The sequence below is a fragment of the Ptiloglossa arizonensis genome, chromosome 4, assembly GCF_051014685.1.
Source record: "Ptiloglossa arizonensis isolate GNS036 chromosome 4, iyPtiAriz1_principal, whole genome shotgun sequence".
NCBI classification, from domain to species: domain Eukaryota; kingdom Metazoa; phylum Arthropoda; class Insecta; order Hymenoptera; family Colletidae; genus Ptiloglossa; species Ptiloglossa arizonensis.
In genome coordinates, this window is record NC_135051.1 from 7,695,649 (window position 1) to 7,719,422 (window position 23,774).

Here is a 23,774-nt window from a genome sequence, read left to right on the forward strand (position 1 = left end):
TCACTACGAGCGTTGCAATGCAAATCCTAGCAAAAACTGTTTATAACTATTAAAATACTAGAATAACTCTCAGGAAATAGGTCCTTGAATACAGCCACGGTTCTCTACTACGTAATGAAACACTAAATGTTCACATTTTCGCCCTGCAAATAGGGGAAATTAACAATTTTTACCTTTGAAGCAATTTTGGCGGGAAATCTTTCACGCCGCCGATGGACGACCTCCTTTAACATTCTGTGATCCTGCTACCAGCGCCTGATATCTGTATGTAGAAACCTACTTTACACGTGGCCAACGCGTCGCCGGCAATACCAGACGTCCGTTCAAATGCTCGTAATTAATTAACAGAGTAAACAATCATTGCAAAAATTGTCAGAGACGCTTCTTATGAATCTCAGACACGTAATGCATATCGATATTATGGAATAGTTGAAGCGAAAAGTGGAGAAAACTATCGTTTTCCCCTAACGCGACAAGCGTCGGCAATGCAACGGCTTCGCTAAATTGCTCATAATTATTTAATGCGGTAAACAATCTTTGCAAAAATTGTCACAGAAACTTCATACCAATCTCAGCTACGTAATGCATACCGATATTATGCAATAGTTGGAGCGAAAAGTGGAGAAAACTATCGTTTTCCCCTAACGCGACAAGCGTCGGCAATGCAACGGCTTCGCTAAATTGCTCATAATTACTTAATGCGGTAAACAATCTTTGCAAAAATTGTCACAGAAACTTCATACCAATCTCAGCTACGTAATGCATATCGATATTATGCAAAATTTGGAGTGAAAAGTGGAGAAAACTATCGTTTTCCCCTAACGCGACAAGCATCGGCAATGCAACGACTCCGCTAAATTGCTCGTAATTCATTAACGCAATAAACAATCTTTGCAAAAATTGTCACAGAGACTTCATACCAATCTCAGCTACGTAATGCATATCGATATTATGCAAAATTTGGAGCGAAAAGTGGAGAAAACTATCGTTTTCCCCTAACGCGACAAGCGTCGGCAATGCAACGGCTTCGCTAAATTGCTCCTAATTATTTAATGCAGTAAACAATCTTTGGAAAAATTGTCATAGAAACTTCATACCAATCTCAGCTACGTAATGCATATCGATACTATGCAATAGTTGCAGCGAAAAGTGGAGAAAAATATCGTTTTCCCCTAACGCGAAAAGCGTCGGCAATACAACGCCTCCGCTAAATTGCTCGTAATTCATTAATGCAATAAACAATCTTTGCAAAAATTGGCATAGAAACTTCTTACGAATCTCAGCTACGTGACGCACGCTTAAATTATTATAGAATTGGACGGAAGGACGCGAAAACTATCGATTTTTCCTAACGACACACAGGTCGGAAATGCTTCTGCTTCCGTCAATTGCTCGTAATTAACTAACGGAGTAAACAATCGTTGCAAAAGTAGTCCTAGAATCTTACTACGAATATCAGCTACCTAATGCGTGTCCAAATTATGCAACAATCGAGGCGGAAAATCGTGAAAACCATCGATTACCATTGTCACTACGAGCGTTGCAATGCAAATCCTAGCAAAAACTGTTTATAACTATTAAAACACTAGAATAACTTTCAGGAAATAGGTCCTTTAATACAGCCACGGTCCTCTACTACGTAATGAAACACTAAATGTTCACATTTTCGCCCTGCAAATAGGGGAAATTAACAATTTTTACCTTTGATGCAATTTTGGCGGGAAATCTTTCACGCCGCCGATAGACGACCTCCTTTAACATTCTGTGATCCTGCTACCAGCGCCTGATATCTGTATGTAGAAACCTACTTTACACGTGGCCAACGCGTCGCCGGCAATACCAGACGTCCGTTCAAATGCTCGTAATTAATTAACAGAGTAAACAATCATTGCAAAAATTGTCAGAGAAGCTTCTAATGAATCTCAGACACGTAATGCATATCGATATTATGCAATAGTTGGAGCGAAAAGTGGAGAAAACTATCGTTTTCCCCTAACGCGACAAGCGTCGGCAACGCAACGGCTTCGCTAAATTGCTCCTAATTATTTAATGCGGTAAACAATCTTTGCAAAAATTGTCACAGAAACTTCATACCAATCTCAGCTACGTAATGAATATCGATATTATGCAAAATTTGGAGCGAAAAGTGGATAAAAATATGGTTTTCCCCTAACGCGACAAGCGTCGGCAATGCAATCGCTTCGCTAAACTGCTCCTAATTATTTAATGCAGTAAAGAATCTTTGCAAAAATTGTCATAGAAACTTCTTAGCAATCTCAGCTACGTAATGCATATCGATATTATGCAATAGTTGGAGCGAAAAGTGGAGAAAACTATCGTTTTCCCCTAACGCGACAAGCGTCGGCAATGCAACGGCTTCGCTAAATTGCTCCTAATTATTTAATGCAGTAAACAATCTTTGCAAAAATTGTCATAGAAACTTCTTAGCAATCTCAGCTACGTAATGCATATCGATATTATGCAATAGTTGGAGCGAAAAGTGGAGAAAACTATCGTTTTCCCCTAACGCGACAAGCGTCGGCAATGCAACGGCTTCGCTAAATTGCTCCTAATTATTTAATGCAGTAAACAATCTTTCCAAAAATTGTCATAGAAACTTCATACCAATCTCAGCTACGTAATGCATATCGATATTGTGCAAAATTTGGAGCGAAAAGTGGAGAAAAATAACGTTTTCCACTAACGCGACAAGCGTCGGCAATGCAACGGCTTCGCTAAATTGCTCATAATTATTTAATGCCGTAAACAATCTTTGCAAAAATTGTCATAGAAACTTCATACCAATCTCAGCTACGTAATGCATATCGATATTATGCAATAGTTGGAGCGAAAAGTGGAGAAATCTATCGTTTTCCCCTAACGCGACAAGCGTCGGCAATGCAACGCCTCCGCTAAATTGCTCGTAATTCATTAATGCAATAAACAATCTTTGCAAAAATTGGCATAGAAAATTCTTACGAATCTCAGCTACGTGACGCACGCTTCAATTATTATAGAATTGGACGGAAGGACGCGAAAACTATCGATTTTTCCTAACGACACACAGGTCGGAAATGCTTCTGCTTCCGTCAATTGCTCATAATTAACTAACGGAGTAAACAATCGTTGCAAAAGTAGTCCTAGAATCTTGCTACGAATATCAGCTACCAAATGCGTGTCCAAATTATGCAGCAATCGAGGCGGAAAATCGTGAAAACCATCGATTACCATTGTCACTACGAGCGTTGCAATGCAAATCCTAGCAAAAACTGTTTATAACTATTAAAATACTAGAATAACTTTCAGGAAATAGGTCCTTGAATACAGCCACGGTTCTCTACTACGTAATGAAACACTAAATGTTCACATTTTCGCCCTGCAAATAGGGGAAATTAACAATTTTTACCTTTGAAGCAATTTTGGCGGGAAATCTTTCACGCCGCCGATGGACGACCTCCTTTAACATTCTGTGATCCTGCTACCAGCGCCTGATATCGGTATGTAGAAACCTACTTTACACGTGGCCAACGCGTCGCCGGCAATACCAGACGTCCGTTCAAATGCTCGTAATTAATTAACAGAGTAAACAATCATTGCAAAAATTGTCAGAGACGCTTCTTATGAATCTCAGACACGTAATGCATATGGATATTATGGAATAGTTGAAGCGAAAAGTGGAGAAAACTATCGTTTTCCCCTAACGCGACAAGCGTCGGCAATGCAACGACTCCGCTAAATTGCTCGTAATTCATTAACGCAATAAACAATCTTTGCAAAAATTGTCACAGAAACTTCATACCAATCTCAGCTACGTAATGCATATCGATATTATGCAAAATTTGGAGCGAAAAGTGGAGAAAACTATCGTTTTCCCCTAACGCGACAAGCGCCGGCAATGCAACGGCTTCGCTAAATTGCTCATAATTATTTAATGCCGTAAACAATCTATGCAAAAATTGTCATAGAAACTTCATACCAATCTCAGCTACGTAATGCATATCGATATTATGCAATAGTTGGAGCGAAAAGTGGAGAAATCTATCGTTTTCCCCTAACGCGACAAGCGTCGGCAATGCAACGGCTTCGCTAAATTGCTCATAATTATTTAATGCGGTAAACAATCTTTGCAAAAATTGTCACAGAAACTTCATACCAATCTCAGCTACGTAATGCATACCGATATTATGCAATAGTTGGAGCGAAAAGTGGAGAAAACTATCGTTTTCCCCTAACGCGACAAGCGTCGGCAATGCAACGGCTTCGCTAAATTGCTCATAATTACTTAATGCGGTAAACAATCTTTGCAAAAATTGTCACAGAAACTTCATACCAATCTCAGCTACGTAATGCATACCGATATTATGCAATAGTTGGAGCGAAAAGTGGAGAAAACTATCGTTTTCCCCTAACGCGACAAGCGTCGGCAATGCAACGGCTTCGCTAAATTGCTCATAATTACTTAATGCGGTAAACAATCTTTGCAAAAATTGTCACAGAAACTTCATACCAATCTCAGCTACGTAATGCATATCGATATTATGCAATAGTTGGAGCGAAAAGTGGAGAAAACTATCGTTTTCCCCTAACGCGACAAGCGTCGGCAATGCAACGCCTCCGCTAAATTGCTCGTAATTCATTAATGCAATAAACAATCTTTGCAAAAATTGGCATAGAAACTTCTTAGCAATCTCAGCTACGTAATGCATATCGATATTATGCAATAGTTGGAGCGAAAAGTGGAGAAAACTATCGTTTTCCCCTAACGCGACAAGCGTCGGCAATGCAACGGCTTCGCTAAATTGCTCATAATTATTTAATGCGGTAAACAATCTTTGCAAAAATTATCACAGAAACTTCATACCAATCTCAGCTACGTAATGTATATCGATATTATGCAATAGTTGGAGCGAAAAGTGGAGAAAACTATCGTTTTCCCCTAACGGGACAAGCGTCGGCAATGCAACGGCTTCGCTAAATTGCTCATAATTATTTAATGCGGTAAACAATCTTTGCAAAAATTGTCACAGAAACTTCATACCAATCTCAGCTACGTAATGCATATCGATATTATGCAATAGTTGGAGCGAAAAGTGGAGAAAACTATCGTTTTCCCCTAACGCGACAAGCGTCGGCAATGCAACGGCTTCGCTAAATTTCTCCTAATTATTTAATGCAGTAAACAATCTTTGCAAAAATTGTCACAGAAACTTCTTAGCAATCTCAGCTACGTAATGCATATCGATATTATGCAATAGTTGGAGCGAAAAGTGGAGAAAACTATCGTTTTCCCCTAACGCGACAAGCGTCGGCAATGCAACGGCTTCGCTAAATTGCTCATAATTATTTAATGCGGTAAACAATCTTTGCAAAAATTATCACAGAAACTTCATACCAATCTCAGCTACGTAATGTATATCGATATTATGCAATAGTTGGAGCGAAAAGTGGAGAAAACTATCGTTTTCCCCTAACGGGACAAGCGTCGGCAATGCAACGGCTTCGCTAAATTGCTCATAATTATTTAATGCGGTAAACAATCTTTGCAAAAATTGTCACAGAAACTTCATACCAATCTCAGCTACGTAATGCATATCGATATTATGCAATAGTTGGAGCGAAAAGTGGAGAAAACTATCGTTTTCCCCTAACGCGACAAGCGTCGGCAATGCAACGGCTTCGCTAAATTTCTCCTAATTATTTAATGCAGTAAACAATCTTTGCAAAAATTGTCACAGAAACTTGATACCAATCTCAGCTACGTAATGCACGCTTAAATTATTATAGAATTGGACGGAAGGACGCGAAAACTATCGATTTTTCCTAACGACACACAGGTCGGAAATGCTTCTGCTTCCGTCAATTGCTCATAATTAACTAACGGAGTAAACAATCGTTGCAAAAGTAGTCCTAGAATCTTACTACGAATATCAGCTACCCAATGCGTGTCCAAATTATGCAACAATCGAGGCGGAAAATCGTGAAAACCATCGATTACCATTGTCACTACGAGCGTTGCAATGCAAATCCTAGCAAAAACTGTTTATAACTATTAAAACACTAGAATAACTTTCAGGAAATAGGTCCTTGAATACAGCCACGGTTCTCTACTACGTAATGAAACACTAAATGTTCACATTTTCGCCCTGCAAATAGGGGAAATTAACCATTTTTACCTTTGAAGCAATTTTGGCGGGAAATCTTTCACGCCGCCGATAGACGACCTCCTTTAACATTCTGTGATCCTGCTACCAGCGCCTGATATCTGTATGTAGAAACCTACTTTACACGTGGCCAACGCGTCGCCGGCAATACCAGACGTCCGTTCAAATGCTCGTAATTAATTAACAGAGTAAACAATCATTGCAAAAATTGTGAGAGACGCTTCTTATGAATCTCAGACACGTAATGCATATCGATATTATGCAATAGTTGAAGCGAAAAGTGGAGAAAACTATCGTTTTCCCCTAACGCGACAAGCGTCGGCAATGCAACGGCTTCGCTAAATTGCTCCTAATTATTTAATGCGGTAAACAATCTTTGCAAAAATTGTCACAGAAACTTCATACCAATCTCAGCTACGTAATGCATATCGATATTATGCAATAGTTGGAGCGAAAAGTGGAGAAAACTATCGCTTTCCCCTAACGCGACAAGCGTCGGCAATGCAACGGCTTCGCTAAATTGCTCCTAATTATTTAATGCGGTAAACAATCTTTGCAAAAATTGTCACAGACACTTCATACCAATCTCAGCTACGTAATGCATGTCGATATTCTGCAATAGTTGGAGCGAAAAGTGGAGAAAACTATCGCTTTCCCCTAACGCGACAAGCGTCGGCAATGCAACGGCTTCGCTAAATTGCTCATAATTATTTAATGCAGTAAACAATCTTTGCAAAAATTGTCATAGAAACTTCTTAGCAATCTCAGCTACGTAATACATATCGATACTATCCAATAGTTGGAGCGAAAAGTGGAGAAAACTATCGTTTTCCCCTAACGCGACAAGCGTCGGCAATGCAACGGCTTCGCTAAATTTCTCCTAATTATTTAATGCAGTAAACAATCTTTGCAAAAATTGTCACAGAAACTTGATACCAATCTCAGCTACGTAATGCACGCTTAAATTATTATAGAATTGGACGGAAGGACGCGAAAACTATCGATTTTTCCTAACGACACACAGGTCGGAAATGCTTCTGCTTCCGTCAATTGCTCATAATTAACTAACGGAGTAAACAATCGTTGCAAAAGTAGTCCTAGAATCTTACTACGAATATCAGCTACCCAATGCGTGTCCAAATTATGCAACAATCGAGGCGGAAAATCGTGAAAACCATCGATTACCATTGTCACTACGAGCGTTGCAATGCAAATCCTAGCAAAAACTGTTTATAACTATTAAAACACTAGAATAACTTTCAGGAAATAGGTCCTTGAATACAGCCACGGTTCTCTACTACGTAATGAAACACTAAATGTTCACATTTTCGCCCTGCAAATAGGGGAAATTAACCATTTTTACCTTTGAAGCAATTTTGGCGGGAAATCTTTCACGCCGCCGATAGACGACCTCCTTTAACATTCTGTGATCCTGCTACCAGCGCCTGATATCTGTATGTAGAAACCTACTTTACACGTGGCCAACGCGTCGCCGGCAATACCAGACGTCCGTTCAAATGCTCGTAATTAATTAACAGAGTAAACAATCATTGCAAAAATTGTGAGAGACGCTTCTTATGAATCTCAGACACGTAATGCATATCGATATTATGCAATAGTTGAAGCGAAAAGTGGAGAAAACTATCGTTTTCCCCTAACGCGACAAGCGTCGGCAATGCAACGGCTTCGCTAAATTGCTCCTAATTATTTAATGCGGTAAACAATCTTTGCAAAAATTGTCACAGAAACTTCATACCAATCTCAGCTACGTAATGCATATCGATATTATGCAATAGTTGGAGCGAAAAGTGGAGAAAACTATCGCTTTCCCCTAACGCGACAAGCGTCGGCAATGCAACGGCTTCGCTAAATTGCTCCTAATTATTTAATGCGGTAAACAATCTTTGCAAAAATTGTCACAGACACTTCATACCAATCTCAGCTACGTAATGCATGTCGATATTCTGCAATAGTTGGAGCGAAAAGTGGAGAAAACTATCGCTTTCCCCTAACGCGACAAGCGTCGGCAATGCAACGGCTTCGCTAAATTGCTCATAATTATTTAATGCAGTAAACAATCTTTGCAAAAATTGTCATAGAAACTTCTTAGCAATCTCAGCTACGTAATACATATCGATACTATCCAATAGTTGGAGCGAAAAGTGGAGAAAACTATCGTTTTCCCCTAACGCGACAAGCGTCGGCAATGCAACGGCTTCGCTAAATTTCTCCTAATTATTTAATGCAGTAAACAATCTTTGCAAAAATTGTCACAGAAACTTGATACCAATCTCAGCTACGTAATGCACGCTTAAATTATTATAGAATTGGACGGAAGGACGCGAAAACTATCGATTTTTCCTAACGACACACAGGTCGGAAATGCTTCTGCTTCCGTCAATTGCTCATAATTAACTAACGGAGTAAACAATCGTTGCAAAAGTAGTCCTAGAATCTTACTACGAATATCAGCTACCCAATGCGTGTCCAAATTATGCAACAATCGAGGCGGAAAATCGTGAAAACCATCGATTACCATTGTCACTACGAGCGTTGCAATGCAAATCCTAGCAAAAACTGTTTATAACTATTAAAACACTAGAATAACTTTCAGGAAATAGGTCCTTGAATACAGCCACGGTTCTCTACTACGTAATGAAACACTAAATGTTCACATTTTCGCCCTGCAAATAGGGGAAATTAACCATTTTTACCTTTGAAGCAATTTTGGCGGGAAATCTTTCACGCCGCCGATAGACGACCTCCTTTAACATTCTGTGATCCTGCTACCAGCGCCTGATATCTGTATGTAGAAACCTACTTTACACGTGGCCAACGCGTCGCCGGCAATACTAGACGTCCGTTCAAATGCTCGTAATTAATTAACAGAGTAAACAATCATTGCAAAAATTGTCAGAGACGCTTCTTATGAATCTCAGACACGTAATGCATATCGATATTATGCAATAGTTGAAGCGAAAAGTGGAGAAAACTATCGTTTTCCCCTAACGCGACAAGCGTCGGCAATGCAACGGCTTCGCTAAATTGCTCCTAATTATTTAATGCGGTAAACAATCTTTGCAAAAATTGTCACAGAAACTTCATACCAATCTCAGCTACGTAATGCATATCGATATTATGCAATAGTTGGAGCGAAAAGTGGAGAAAACTATCGCTTTCCCCTAACGCGACAAGCGTCGGCAATGCAACGGCTTCGCTAAATTGCTCCTAATTATTTAATGCGGTAAACAATCTTTGCAAAAATTGTCACAGACACTTCATACCAATCTCAGCTACGTAATGCATGTCGATATTCTGCAATAGTTGGAGCGAAAAGTGGAGAAAACTATCGCTTTCCCCTAACGCGACAAGCGTCGGCAATGCAACGGCTTCGCTAAATTGCTCATAATTATTTAATGCAGTAAACAATCTTTGCAAAAATTGTCATAGAAACTTCTTAGCAATCTCAGCTACGTAATACATATCGATATTATCCAATAGTTGGAGCGAAAAGTGGAGAAAACTATCGTTTTCCCCTAACGCGACAAGCGTCGGCAATGCAACGGCTTCGCTAAATTTCTCCTAATTATTTAATGCAGTAAACAATCTTTGCAAAAATTGTCACAGAAACTTGATACCAATCTCAGCTACGTAATGCACGCTTAAATTATTATAGAATTGGACGGAAGGACGCGAAAACTATCGATTTTTCCTAACGACACACAGGTCGGAAATGCTTCTGCTTCCGTCAATTGCTCATAATTAACTAACGGAGTAAACAATCGTTGCAAAAGTAGTCCTAGAATCTTACTACGAATATCAGCTACCCAATGCGTGTCCAAATTATGCAACAATCGAGGCGGAAAATCGTGAAAACCATCGATTACCATTGTCACTACGAGCGTTGCAATGCAAATCCTAGCAAAAACTGTTTATAACTATTAAAACACTAGAATAACTTTCAGGAAATAGGTCCTTGAATACAGCCACGGTTCTCTACTACGTAATGAAACACTAAATGTTCACATTTTCGCCCTGCAAATAGGGGAAATTAACCATTTTTACCTTTGATGCAATTTTGGCGGGAAACCTTTCACGCCGCCGTAGACGACCTCCTTCAACATTCTGTGATCCTGCTACCAGCGCCTGATATCGGTACTGTAGAAATCTTGTTCGAACGCCGCTACACATGGCGATTATGGTTTTCTTTTGTTCTGTTACGTTGATAGCGTGGTTTTCTACATCGCTTTCCCATATTAAAAATAATATTGTAGTCGTTTATGTTACCGTAACATACTGTACCTTTTTCGTGAGGAGATTGTATGTACTCCCGAAGCATAATCTAGCTTTAACATAATTTGTTCTATATTTTTAAGCCTATAAATAAAGGCCACCGTAGAAATATATCGCATATAAATAGCAGAAGTGCAGAACAAAATTGGGATATTTTTACTAATTTTCTTCCGGTTCTTTGAGAATAAATTAAATTTCGATAACTTTAAACAATTATCAAAACTTATAGTCGTCGCCAAACAATTACCGAAAACTGCTACATTGAAAATAAATACTTTTCAATTCCCACATTTTTTGAAGCCGGAATATGGTGCACGTTACATTTTGAAATAATTGTTGCGTATTATATTACACTTAAAAAAAATGGCAACGATCGTTCTGTACATTCCAGTTAATAATCACCTACTTGTAAAACGTAAGTAATAATTATTTCGTGCACCGATGTAACGATGTGCACCGTTGACTATACTGTAGTATCTCTTTTCGACGATGTGAATTGCAAATGGTTGACAGACACTTACCGAGGCCAAAATTGTGACGAGGTATCGTTGCGTTCTCTCGAAGTCGAGGGTACGGTTGACAGTAACCTGACCTTGGTGAGGTAAGTTAATGCTGAAGTAACCGTATCCATCGGCCGTGGTGATTCTATTTCGACCGACTCCGTCATTGTTGCCAATCCCAGTTCCGTCTCCAGGTGCGATAGAGTATTCCACGATGCCATTCACACCGGCGTCAGCGTCTTTGGCGACTATGTTCTTGAAGATAGTCGAACCTACAGGCGTTAGCTGGAAAACGAACGAGGATAAAATTTTTTTTTATCTTTGTCATGTTTAAACGAACCACAAGATTAAAATTATCGATAATCGAACCACAGGTATCTTTTAAACGTGTTTTTCGATATTATTCATTGATCCGAATAATCAAAAATTTGTTCTCGATAATTTTAAGCAATAAATGATACAGCAGTAAGAATATTAATGGTTTAATGCTTATGCAATTATCAGATGTACCTCGTAACTGAAATAATATTATGAAACTGATTTCCACCTTTGCAATTGTGACCAAAATTAAATAAAAACTTAACTTGGATTCGGAACAGGAATTATCAACGATACATCGAGGGAATAATAAAAGAATGACGCAGAAAGTGTACGGCGATCAAAAAAAAAATATTTAGTTAAAAAGGGTTGTATATTGGCCAATGCTGGAAATCGTCGTGATTAAAATTCTATATGATCAAATGTGGCAAATTTCCCATTAATTACAATAATAGTAAAGGATATGATAATATAGAAAAGAAACAGAAGTATCATATTTTACCAATAAAAAGTTATTTAGTAGTAAACTGGAAATCGTCGTCGTGATTAAATTTCTATATGACCAAATGTGGCAAATTTCTCATTAATTACAATAATAGTAAAGGATATTATAATATAGAAAAGAAACAGAAGTATCATATTTTACCAATAAAAAGTTATTTAGTAGTAAACTGGAAATCATCGCTGTGATTAAAATTTTACATGATCAGATGTGGCAAATTTGTTATTAATTACAATAATAGTAAAGGATATGAAATATATGTCTAGAACAGAAGTAGAAGTATCATATTTTACCAATAAAAAGTTTTTTAGTGATAAACGACTTCTTTTTTCTTGTCGTATAATTAAATATTATTTTGAATTTCAATATATATTTCATACGTAGGAATCTCGTATAAACTTTCTCTTCTCTCTTTGTGCGTCTATGTATATGTATCCATTATTATTATCACTTATAAAACATGCACCGTATCTACTATGGATAATCTTCGAAAGAGCCTTTACCAGAACCTTCAACGTAGATCCAATCGTCAGATTTATTACATATGTATATTATTTCTACTTGAACAGAAAAACGCTACAAAACACTGATTCGAAATACGATTAAGGTAATGTAAATCGAATTATTCTTCGCGCAGAAACAGATTAATCTGCTATTATTTATTACACACTGGCTTTCAACCGAAAGGTTGTGGTTAGTTAAGTTGATCTCGATCAGAAAGACAGATGATGTATACGCGTACCTTTCATTTAAATACGTAGCTGTATTTATTTTAATTCTAGATATTAAACTCCACTCGAACAATGTAATTTTAATTTACCTAGCTCGGTACTCTCGCGTTACAAAATCATGGAATCAAACTAATACCAAAAAAAAAAATTCTTTTACAATCAAAAACTATTTTCAACCCTTCGTGGGTTCTCTCTCTAAAAAAAAATACAACTTTTCTATCTCACAATATCCATCGACTACAAAAATTTTCATTTCTATAAAGATGCCAGGAATACTGCTATATCCGATTTCTCTCGAAAAATATTCCCCGAACTTTTTCTTTCCAAGTATCCAACAAATGCATAATCTCGGACGAAAACTTTTTACATTAAATCTTAGACAATTCGTGATACAATAACCCTCCTCCCCTCCTAACGATTTTCCTCGATTCTATTTCGGTCCGCCAAAATTTTTCTGTTCTCTCATCTCGTTGTCGTTGGTTGTCCCCGAACTTTGTCACAATTACACGGTTTGCAGTCGACGCTCAATTGTATCACGTCCATTTACAAAAACCCTCCCTCGATCCTTCTTCATTTATTTATATAGATAAATGTCCAACGTATTAGTGCAACGAGTACACGAAACGATACGCTTTGCGCAGGTATCCCATAACCATCGTTGTTCTGACATTCCAATAAACGATACCCGGATACTGGTAAACCTGACCCTCCTCGCGCTGGAGCCGAGCGCTAATTAAAGACCACGAGGTCAAACGCACCTGTACGTCAAGATTAATAATTCGACAAAACGCGAAGGCCTCGAAGCTGAGGCGCGTCCTAGACCTCGCGAAAAATACCGATCCTCGGCTGGCGTTATAGGCAGTTAATTTATCGATTCTTTTTCGCGCGGTAGAACCATACCTTTTTCGATAAATCTCGCGATAAATCAGACTACCGTCACACGTATATACAAGATATTTCTCTAATTGGTGCATAACCCGAAAATAAATGAATCCGTAGGAAAGAAGCGACAAGACACACTGACTCAATTATTGTCAAAATCGCTGTTCAACTTTAAGGGGTTGATAAAAGGCAGATGAAGAAAAAAAGAAAGAGTGACACCTTTACGGTGATTGTAGAAACTGTTATTGCTTCGATCCGACTTCTTTATCCCCTGTGGTCGACAAAATTATCGTACGTGTAACGGATAATTATTCTCACTTGTAACACGAGGTGTCGATAGTTGGTGGATATCGACTTATTTGGAAATAAAACTTGAAAAAATATCGCACCACGGGTTTCAGATAAATTTTCACGCAGATTCACTTCTTTTTAGATTGTACCTAATTCCTGTTACGAATTACACCGCGTATGTTATCTTTCGTAACGAAAATCCAACTAACCTCGCTGGTTACGAAGGAACGTACGTCGACACGAACCTTTAAGCGAATACCTCGCCCCGGCACAGTCGATTTTTAATTACACGAACGATTATTACGTGTTGTAATCTTGCTTGCTTCGTTTCTCTAGGCAAAACCGGTGATCGGGGCTGGACCAACAGTGTATTAATTAGTCGAAACAGAAATCATGAACAAGGCGTTACCGAGATATCTCGATCCAGTAGAACACCCGCAATTCCGCAATTGCAGCCGATAGGTCACGTTCCGTTCGCCGTGAAATTGAAAGTGTTTCCTCGCGTTTCCACGATCACAGCTAATAGATACCCGGCAGGATATTTAATTGAACGATACTCGATAACTGCGTCTGGATTATTCCCGCTTTTCAGTTTCCTAATTCCGCATCTGAACTTGCAGCCCCGACGAAAGAAACGGTGAAACCGTACACGAATTCCTCTCGCGAGGAAACTCGAATTCTGAATCTCTAATCAATTTTATTTATTCGTGACTCGCGTCCATTAGTGTATTTTCCATTTACCTGTTTTGCAGCGTTGCTCGTTCGAGAGAAGCGAATTTTTGCCGAGATCCACACCGACTTGTGACGAATAGCAGAGGGTAGGAGGAAAATTACAGTTGATGCCTCTTGACTGTAGAATATCTTGATATTTGTGCACGACTAGTTCACTTAGGAACGAACCGATTACAATAGCTAGCACACAGAGAATAGCTAGCACGGTAATACAGAACGGATTAGCGGACAAATTAAACGCAAAACGGAGAGATAATACGAAAGAACGCGAAAATACCGCCGAATAAATTGCAAAAAATATTTTCCACGGGTGAAAAGCGACTGGCTGTGTTTTACAAGCTGTTCTAAAGATATTTGATCACTATGTAACGATTATACTTGGACAAATTTTGCGGCGAGACTGCTCGTCGCCACGGAAGGAATTCGCTTCTTCCCACGGAAGAGGGAAATATTAATCGGTGATTGGATCACTCTTCCGGGATCACGCGATGTCCCAAGTCACGTGGTCCAACGTCGCGGTTTCGGATTACACGGATCGTGTGTGTGTGTTCGTGTACATATTAAGAAAACGCGTATGTGTTTACTTAAAAACAGCGAGAACAAAGATCGAAAGGATCTAACGGTTTTCAACGGTTTCGAGAACATTCGATGGAACGTTTCCCATTCCATTCGAATCGATCCTTCGAGAACAGGACGCTTGCAAACGTTACGTTTGAACTGACCAGCTTGCGATTTTAGACAACGCTATTCCACTGCGTGGAAATATTACGCAAACAACCCGAATTGTACATCGAGACCTTAAATTTAGCTTAAAATTATCCGCAAAATACAATAAAGAAACATTACATCTAATTTATATTAATGAAAGAAAACACGCGGAAAAACACTTATTTTTAGAGAAGTGAAGGCTTTGCCTGTGGCAAAGAACAAAACTGAACGGTACCGATATCCAAGGTTAATCTTTTTATTGGAAAATAATTTTCTCGTAGAAAATAATTTTCTTGTAGAAAATAATTATAAATAATTTTCTTGTAGATTCTGCGACAAAATGATTGAATTTAAACGACTGTCGTGAACAGCACGATTCTTTAAAATGGATCGAAGTAATTAGAAGTAAACGAAAAATGCGCAATATAAATGAAACCGACTAGTCTAGTCGCGACTAACTGTACTTTTCAATACTACGATTAGCATTGCGGTCTAAGTCTGTTTAACTTGTATATCGATAAAATAAATGAAGGATGTACAACCATAAATCGTAATTGCTTGAAAAACCTGTTATAACTTTGAAAAATATGGCTACAAGTTTTCCACAAGACTTTTCCAATACCTCTTTGAATATGTAATATGATCGACGTCATAAATTTCAACACGATCGGGGATTGAATCTTTAAATTATTAGTAGACGTGAAAAATTTTTCGTAACTAAATATGTATAATTTCGTCGGAAAAAGCAGTTTCTTTCTCTGTGTATAGTGGAAATATTTTTTAAACTGTTATTGTTGGTTGAAAAATATTTTTACTGATAATAATAATTCCGATTCACCTAGCACACTCGTAACAATTTTAGTGAAATATTATAATTTTTACAATTTTTTCTTTTCCCTCTTTCAAGTATTACCATGATAATAAAGAATTCTTAAATAACCCCGTGTACTTTAAATATTACCATTTTTATTTATAAAAAAGTATAGAAAATTATACCAATAATTAAACGAAAAAAAAGGCCCATAGAAATAATATTATTCCAACACTGCTTGGGAAAGGCAAAATGTAACTCAATAAAATAACAATATTGAACAAAAAATGGAAGAAACAAATTCAAAATTAAATTCACAGATTTTATATAGAAGTAATAGACAAATTCGATGGAATCCCTTTGTTTCAAATTTTGTCAAACATTTCGGTAAAGGCACTCACCTAATGTTTAACATCGTTTCTGTTTCGCTCGTAGGATTACTCAACGTTGAGTCTCTCTGCAAGCCACACGAAACTTAACGCTTTAAAGTTCTTACTAACTCTCCATTCCTTAATGCGGCCGTAAACACCATTTGTTGTAGTAACATCCACAACTATGTCCCGTAGAATGTCCTATGCGTGCCATTTAATGGCCAAACGATCGTGGACAGTTTTAATATACCGTTACGAGCGATACCTGCAGATGCAACGAGATAACGCACTTCTTTGCAATCATAAAATGCAGGATCATTAAAATACGTGTTAGCATGAAACACCGAACGGAGAGCAACGCACGCAGCATCTGACTGGATCGACCGGTACCAGATATGCGCCATTTCTATTATAACGGTTTGTGAATGTGGAAGTGAAGAAGAATCCACGAGAGACCTGGTACCGATCGTTACTCTTTCACGGTAAAACGATCATTTTCTTCGACTACATTTTGGAATAAGTCCGTGCACGTGCACCTTGCACCGTGCAACTCGACGCGTCCACCTTCGACGAAACAGGACTTCTATTACCGATTATCGAGCATGTTTCAAGGTGACGAAGAAATTTCAGCTTGCACGCAGTTCGTGGGAGTATTTATTACGGGGGACTGCGAGCATAGGTATCGATTAATTTTCGCCGGCCGGTGTCAGAGAAAATTTTCATCGAATAAATAATGAAGAAATAAATTTCCTTCGCGCGAGGTATCACTTTACATTCAGATGCACATGATTACTAAACTGCATTCTATGTATTCTTCGTTTGTATAGATTCTTAGGGTTCCCCAATTTTAATTTACTGACCAATATTTGCTTATTATAGATGAGTGAATTAACTTTTTTTTAAATTTCATTTGCAAATTTAGGAAAAAAAAACTATGCAATTAGTAGTTAAAAGAAAATTATCCTTAAATTTTTCTAGTCACGCGTGTATAGACTTAACGAATATTGTGGATTATTTTATTTCGATAAAAGTTAAGAAAAACATTTGTTCTCGCAAGATTTTATTTTGAGAGATGTGGGAGATCAGTATCTGATTTAGTTAATTTCAAGACTCGAGTCTTGTACTTTCCAAAACTTCATTTATTGCATAATCTAACCACCAGTCAGACGTATAATGGATTGCTTCGTAATAGTAATATTATCATTGAATATTATTCTTATTGTATTGTTTAGATACAATAAAATATCTAATTCGTAAAATTTTACACGATTGATGAAGGATCACTTATATATTCTCCCATCGTTCAAGATTTATTTAAAACATGTTAATTAAAATTCTGGACGATGATTTGGGATCACCTACGACTTGGTACTTTGATAATCTATTAAAATCTATACTTTAATCCATACTAAATCTGTACTTTGATAATCTATAAAAAATATCGATCCCTTGATACTATCGTACACTTTCTTCGTAATTATGATATTCGGTTACATTTTTCCAAAATAAGATTACTTACCTCTGGCACTGTTGTTTCGTACGGAGTGTTAATAAATATCGGTGTATTATCATTTATATCCGATACTCGTACAATCACCGGTATCGTTCGTTTCTTGTTCGTCTGTTTGACAGTGCAGCTCAGCTGGAATGAAAAAAAAAAAACGAAAATTATTAGATAGGCACACGTAGACCAATGAATTATATAAACTGCATATCCTAGATATTGGGTTCATTGGGTGCCATTTCGTTTTCCAAAATGAAGAATATATAATTTAATAAAATGTTTATGCACTCTAAAAAAATCGTGTTTCATTTTCACCAAAAAAAAAAAAAAAAAAAAAAAAAAAAAAATGACTTTCCGAACAACCCAGTACAATCGCTAGTAAATACGATTCGATTTTGAAACTGTAAATAATAAATACACACACCCTCTATCCACAGATTACGTCATTTTTATTCAACGTATTAGTTTCGTTTGACAATATCGATTCCTTTTCATTCTGCGTGTATAAACAACTTGATAAACGAAACTGTACGTATATACATTAAAAAAAGAAATTACGAAAACAGTATACGTGACTATGCGTGACAAATGTTTGTGGATGGTAATCTCGATATTTTCTCCATCGATGATTTGCATCGTTAAAATAATTACTTTAAAAAATCGTTACGACTCGATCTTCCCTTCTCCAATAATTTGTCGTGCAAAAGTGGATGTAAACATACTGCCCAAGCTGTTCGAATTTATCCGGTCAATTTACGAAAACAGTGAATAGTGTTTACTCTTATGGTACCTGAGACTGCTCTAGACCTTTCACATTCCTTGCACCATAGTGTCATAAGAGACAACGCGCATTCTCGGATGCCGATATGGTCAAGGAGAACGGTACCCTGTATCGTATACCATCGTAGTTACCAGCAACGTGCAATTTGATTAGAAATTCAGTTCCATGGGCAGTTACGCTAGATTCGAGATTGTTCTGTTCATTGTTAGATTTTGAACATGAACGAGAAAACGGTCACAAATGCGTTCACCTATTTGGAATATAGAAAATGAAATGCATTCACCTATTTGAAATATAGAAAATGAAATGCATTCGCCTATTTAGAATATAGAAAATGAAATGCATTCACCTATTTGGAATATAGAAAATGAAATGCATTCACCTATTTGGAATATAGAAAATGAAATGCATTCACCTATTTTGAATATAGAAAATTAAATGCATTCACCTATTTGGAATATAGAAAATGTAATTGTGGGTGATTTTTCTAAAGTCACACTCCCCAAACGATAATCTGAAAACTGAGTTACTGTATCTATTCAATTTTCGAAAAATAGAAGTTTTTGTCTATGGTCCTAATGAGTGACTACGGTCCTAGAACGGTTGTTAATAATTATGATGAATAGATATCAAGATATTGCGAAATCTGCGAAGGGAAAGGGTTTGAGTAAATGTTAGTTCATCTACGCGAATGTTATTAACGTTGTCACAGGGCCTTACTTTAAACAACGTTAACAATGTCCTAGTGTGAATAATGACTCAAAATATCATTTCGTTGAAATATTCTTCGTTTATATTTTCAACCGACATTGTTAAGGCTACAAATATCGATTATCGACTCACGAGTGTTTATCACGATGATTTTTTTATCTGGAAAAGCGATTAATTGAATTTCGGCATTTTTAAGTAAAGAGTACAACTTCTACGCGTATTGTGTAAATTATAATAATTAAACAAATGTTGAATCAATGTACCAAATAGACAATTATTACTTTCCATGCTTTAAAACTTTACGAAACACGTTTTTACTTCGAATCTCGATCAAAATCAATTTCTATATGTTACTTAATCAATTGTAATGCGTAAATGAGATGCAGATTGTTCGATTAATATTGAGAACATGCGTAAATGTTAATAACAATCGCGGATCCTAAACTTTACGTGATCCTAAATTACACTGTTCAACAAATTGAAACTTTTTTCTTTCTTCTAATAACCACAGATTTGATTTTCCATCTTAGACCTTCTAAAGAACTTTTGGTAAAAATAGAAAAATAATACAGAGACACTAGACACATCGACACTTTTTTCAAACTTTGACGTTAATGTATCATTAAGAACCAAAAACGATTAATAAATTATATATTAATATACCACTATATTCGAGAAACTCTTTTTCATTCTTAAAGATCAGTTCAAACTTTCTAACCTTTTTCACTTTTCGTGAAATACCTAATTATTGTAAAAAATTCTGAATTTGTACAAAAAGTCCTGTTTCTTGAAAATTAGGGATGACACAGTAATTCAACTTCCTGATTTTTGTTTGGACAGTGTTACCAACCTAGTATCAATTACGACGTTAATGTATAACTAATTAAGAATCAAAAAACGATTAATAAATTATATACCACTACATTCGAGAAACTCTTCTTTATTTTTGAAGATCGATTAAAACTTTCTAACGTTTTCACTTATCGTGCAATACCTAATTATCGTCAAAAATTCCGAGTTTGTACAAAGAGTTCTGTTTTTTGAAAATTGGAGCTGATACAGTAATTCAATGTTATAAAATGTTATCAGCCTAGTACCAATCATCGGGCGGGGCAAGAAATTGTACAGACGATCGACTCGTTTCGTTTCTCAGAAACGAAAGACGCTTCCTGCATCTTGCAGAAAGTGCAACAGTGCAAGTACCAACTGTAGAATCGATTGCTGCATTCGTGGTGTATTTCGTGGCAAAAAACCGCTACAAATGAGCAGCTCGTTGAGAAACCATTGGGACGAGGAAGCGCGCAATCATAATTTTGCGCGTGACCGGCATCACTGTTGCTTACGATAACGAGGATTTTGTCGCAAAAACCGCCGACTGATGAACAATCGTGCGCTCAATCACGATCATTAACGATTGTCCGACGAAAGACTTTAGCCAACATTTTTTTCTTCTTTATCAGATAGAGTTCGTTTCATCGAAATCCACGAGTCGACGAGTAATTAAAAAAAAAAAAAAAAAATAGGTACGAGCCAGATCCTGAGCGTAAAATTACACGTGAATAAAATCGCGTAAAAATGAACAATTTACGCAGAATGTACGTTTACTCTTATTTGGATATATATTGCACTCAATACTTGCGAATAGGAAATTATTGTTGTACATTCATCGAAGGAGAGAACATTTCGGGACGAAATTCTCGTAAAAAGGATTCGATGTGGAAAAATGATTGAAAAGTTATGACAAGATTCTTGAAAGAAAGTATTATATAATAATAAAGATCTGTGTTCGAAGGTGAATGTGAAATTTAGAAACAGTTTACTATTTTCATGGCATTACGCACAATATGTGGGCGTATTTTGCAACTTTTCTTTGGAAAATCATTTGTACAGGGTGTCCAGGCAATGAGTCGTGCGAAATGATCGTGTATTTTTACCTGGAAAACAACGTGTGAGAGATTCTCAGCGTCCCTGTCCAGTGGCTCCAGAAGCTGCAATTTCTTGCCATTCAGCTTGAAACGGGGCTGCCTTCCAGGAAAGATCAGTTCCAACGTGGTCTCGTTATACGGATCACCGGATACCGGAAGTTCCTCGGGAACAGTTTTCTGGTCGATTGCTGAAAAATTAAGACTCGTAGATCGATTTAACCAGGAACGAAACTCAAGCAAATCTGTCGTCGAAGAAATAGAAAAGAAGTTACTTTAAATTATTTATTTTTTCGTTAATCTCTTTATTAAATACACATTTAGAAGTTTACACGGTAGAAAACAAATAAGTGAAATACATTGATAATTTTATTAAATATATAAAATGTGACTGAAGTGCTGTTAGTAATTTAATCCCAACTTTGGTCGTAAAAGGATTTCTCATATAAATGTGAATCGTTATGGAAATAAATTCGTAAGGTTGCGTTAAGGATTAAACTAAAATCAATATTTGTTTCTTTTGTTTTATAACTTAGATTACTCAATTTCTTGTATTCCGAAGGAAGCCTACCATTTTATCTGTCTATGATATAGATAATTATCGTTTTCGAATTAGTAAAAAATTTGCGAAAAGAAAAAGAATTTAACATTTGGACTCGAGGCAAGAGAGACAAAGATCTCAGATGGTATTGGATAGAAAAATTGTACACGACCGTCTTAACAAAATCTACGCAATTTGAACGACAAGTTTTACCATTGTTGTTGAAACTTGAGTGGTTATTTCTGACGTATGGACCAATCAACGTCAAAGAAATTGAATGTTCTCGTTACGTCTGTTAGTTAAATGAAGATACATACCACTGTCCTTAAATTATTAATAAGTATGTGTATTAAAGGGCCATTCGGTGGCAAAGGACAATGGAATATTGATTGGAAGGGATTAACTGCTTCGACCTACACTGTGTGAAGCTCAAATTGAATTAACGCGACCACTCACCATTTCCTCTGCTCTCCTCGATATCAAGAATAATGTTGGACTGGCCCGATTCCACCTCGCACAAGCCTGTAACAAATTAACAAAAGCCTCGTGTCAGATTAATATCACCCATAAATTGCACTCTAATACCTCTGCCAGGGCATCGCAGAGTTTAGTTTTATAGTACCGCAACGTTATACATCGAGTATAAAGGTCTTTGTGGAGCGTTGTTATCTCATCCTGTGTTACATGTAAATAGATCTTAACGAAGTATGGAATACGGTAGGTCGGTTACCTTTACCAACCGGTGCTTTCCATAGTAACGAACTGTAATTATCCAGGTTACGTCTAGCTGACATTTGGCAACGCATCGAGTTAAATAACTTTGATATTTCGTCCAATCCTTCTTAGTCGATACATAATTATACCATCGGTCGAATGTTAAAGTTTCCCACTGTCAGTTTATTTTAAGGTACAGACACATTAAATGTGTTTCATAAAATTGCATACACATCACCTTTTTAATCTGTTAAGTATTATTACGTAGAATAATAATTGTGTAAGTATACTTAAGTATACATAAGTATTATTATATTATGTACAATATGATTCATTCAATCTTTTCAGTTTTCAATACACAAAGTATTTGGTTCTTTATCTCTTAACGTACAGACACATTAAATGTGTTTCATAAAATTGCATACACATCACCTTTTTAATCTGTTAAGTATTATTACGTAGAATAATAATTGTGTAAGTATACTTAAGTATACATAAGTATTATTATATTATGTGCAATATGATTCATTCGATCTTTTCAGTTTTCAATGTACAAAGTATTTGGTTCTTTATCTCTTAACGTACAGACACATTAAATGTGTTCCATAAAATTGCATACATATCACCCTTTTACTCTGTTAAGTATTATTTGTTATTATATACGATTCATTTGATCTTTTCAGTTTTCAGTGCACAAAATATTTGGTTCTTTATCTATCGTTTCAGGTACTCTTGAGAAATTATAAATTATAGGATCTGTTCTCTTTCGTGGGAAATTAACCACTCGATGGGGTAAAAGCTATTAAATTTATAATACTTTTTAACATCTAACACAAGTCGATAATATATTGTTTTTATATAATTCGTGTTATTGGAATGAACTTGACCGAGTGCAACTGCAGTTTCTTAGTCCTGTTATTTTTGTACAATAATGTTAAAAATACGATACATTTTTCAAGTAAAGAAGCAGTATACTGTTGAGTGTACTTCTCTTTTGAATACAATATCCTATTTATCTGAACAATTTCTATCCCACTTTGTAAAAGTCTGAGATGGGCTATCGAAACACCTCGATTTACTGTTTAATATATGAATAACAATTTGTATAGATAATAAATAGAATAAACAAAGAGAAAAGTAGTAAATTATCATTGTGAAAGATTGGAATTTACGTTTATTTCGTATTTCGATTAAAAATACAATTTTCAATCATTTTTTCAGAACCGTGTATTCCAAAATGAAAATTGGTGGAACAATTTTTTTCAAACATCAAAGATACGATATCTTTCAACCTTACCTAC

At 36.6% G+C, this 23,774-nt stretch overlaps 1 protein-coding gene across 2 annotated transcripts in view; it reads right to left on the reverse strand.

Moving 5' to 3' along the window:
• The window catches only part of Cad99c (cadherin 99C), a 205,953-nt gene that overhangs the window by 71,613 nt on the left and 110,566 nt on the right, over nt 1–23,774 (reverse strand). For both annotated transcript variants that reach the window (XR_012991735.1, XM_076309111.1), the window contains exons 3-6: nt 22,216–22,281; nt 21,231–21,409; nt 17,820–17,942; nt 10,976–11,239 (exon numbers count right to left, since the gene is read on the reverse strand). Coding sequence is in view for 1 of the 2 variants with exons in the window: in XM_076309111.1 (XP_076165226.1) it covers nt 10,976–11,239; nt 17,820–17,942; nt 21,231–21,409; nt 22,216–22,281 (632 nt within the window). In the remaining variant the exon portion in view is untranslated. The remainder of the gene's footprint in view (nt 1–10,975; nt 11,240–17,819; nt 17,943–21,230; nt 21,410–22,215; nt 22,282–23,774) is intronic.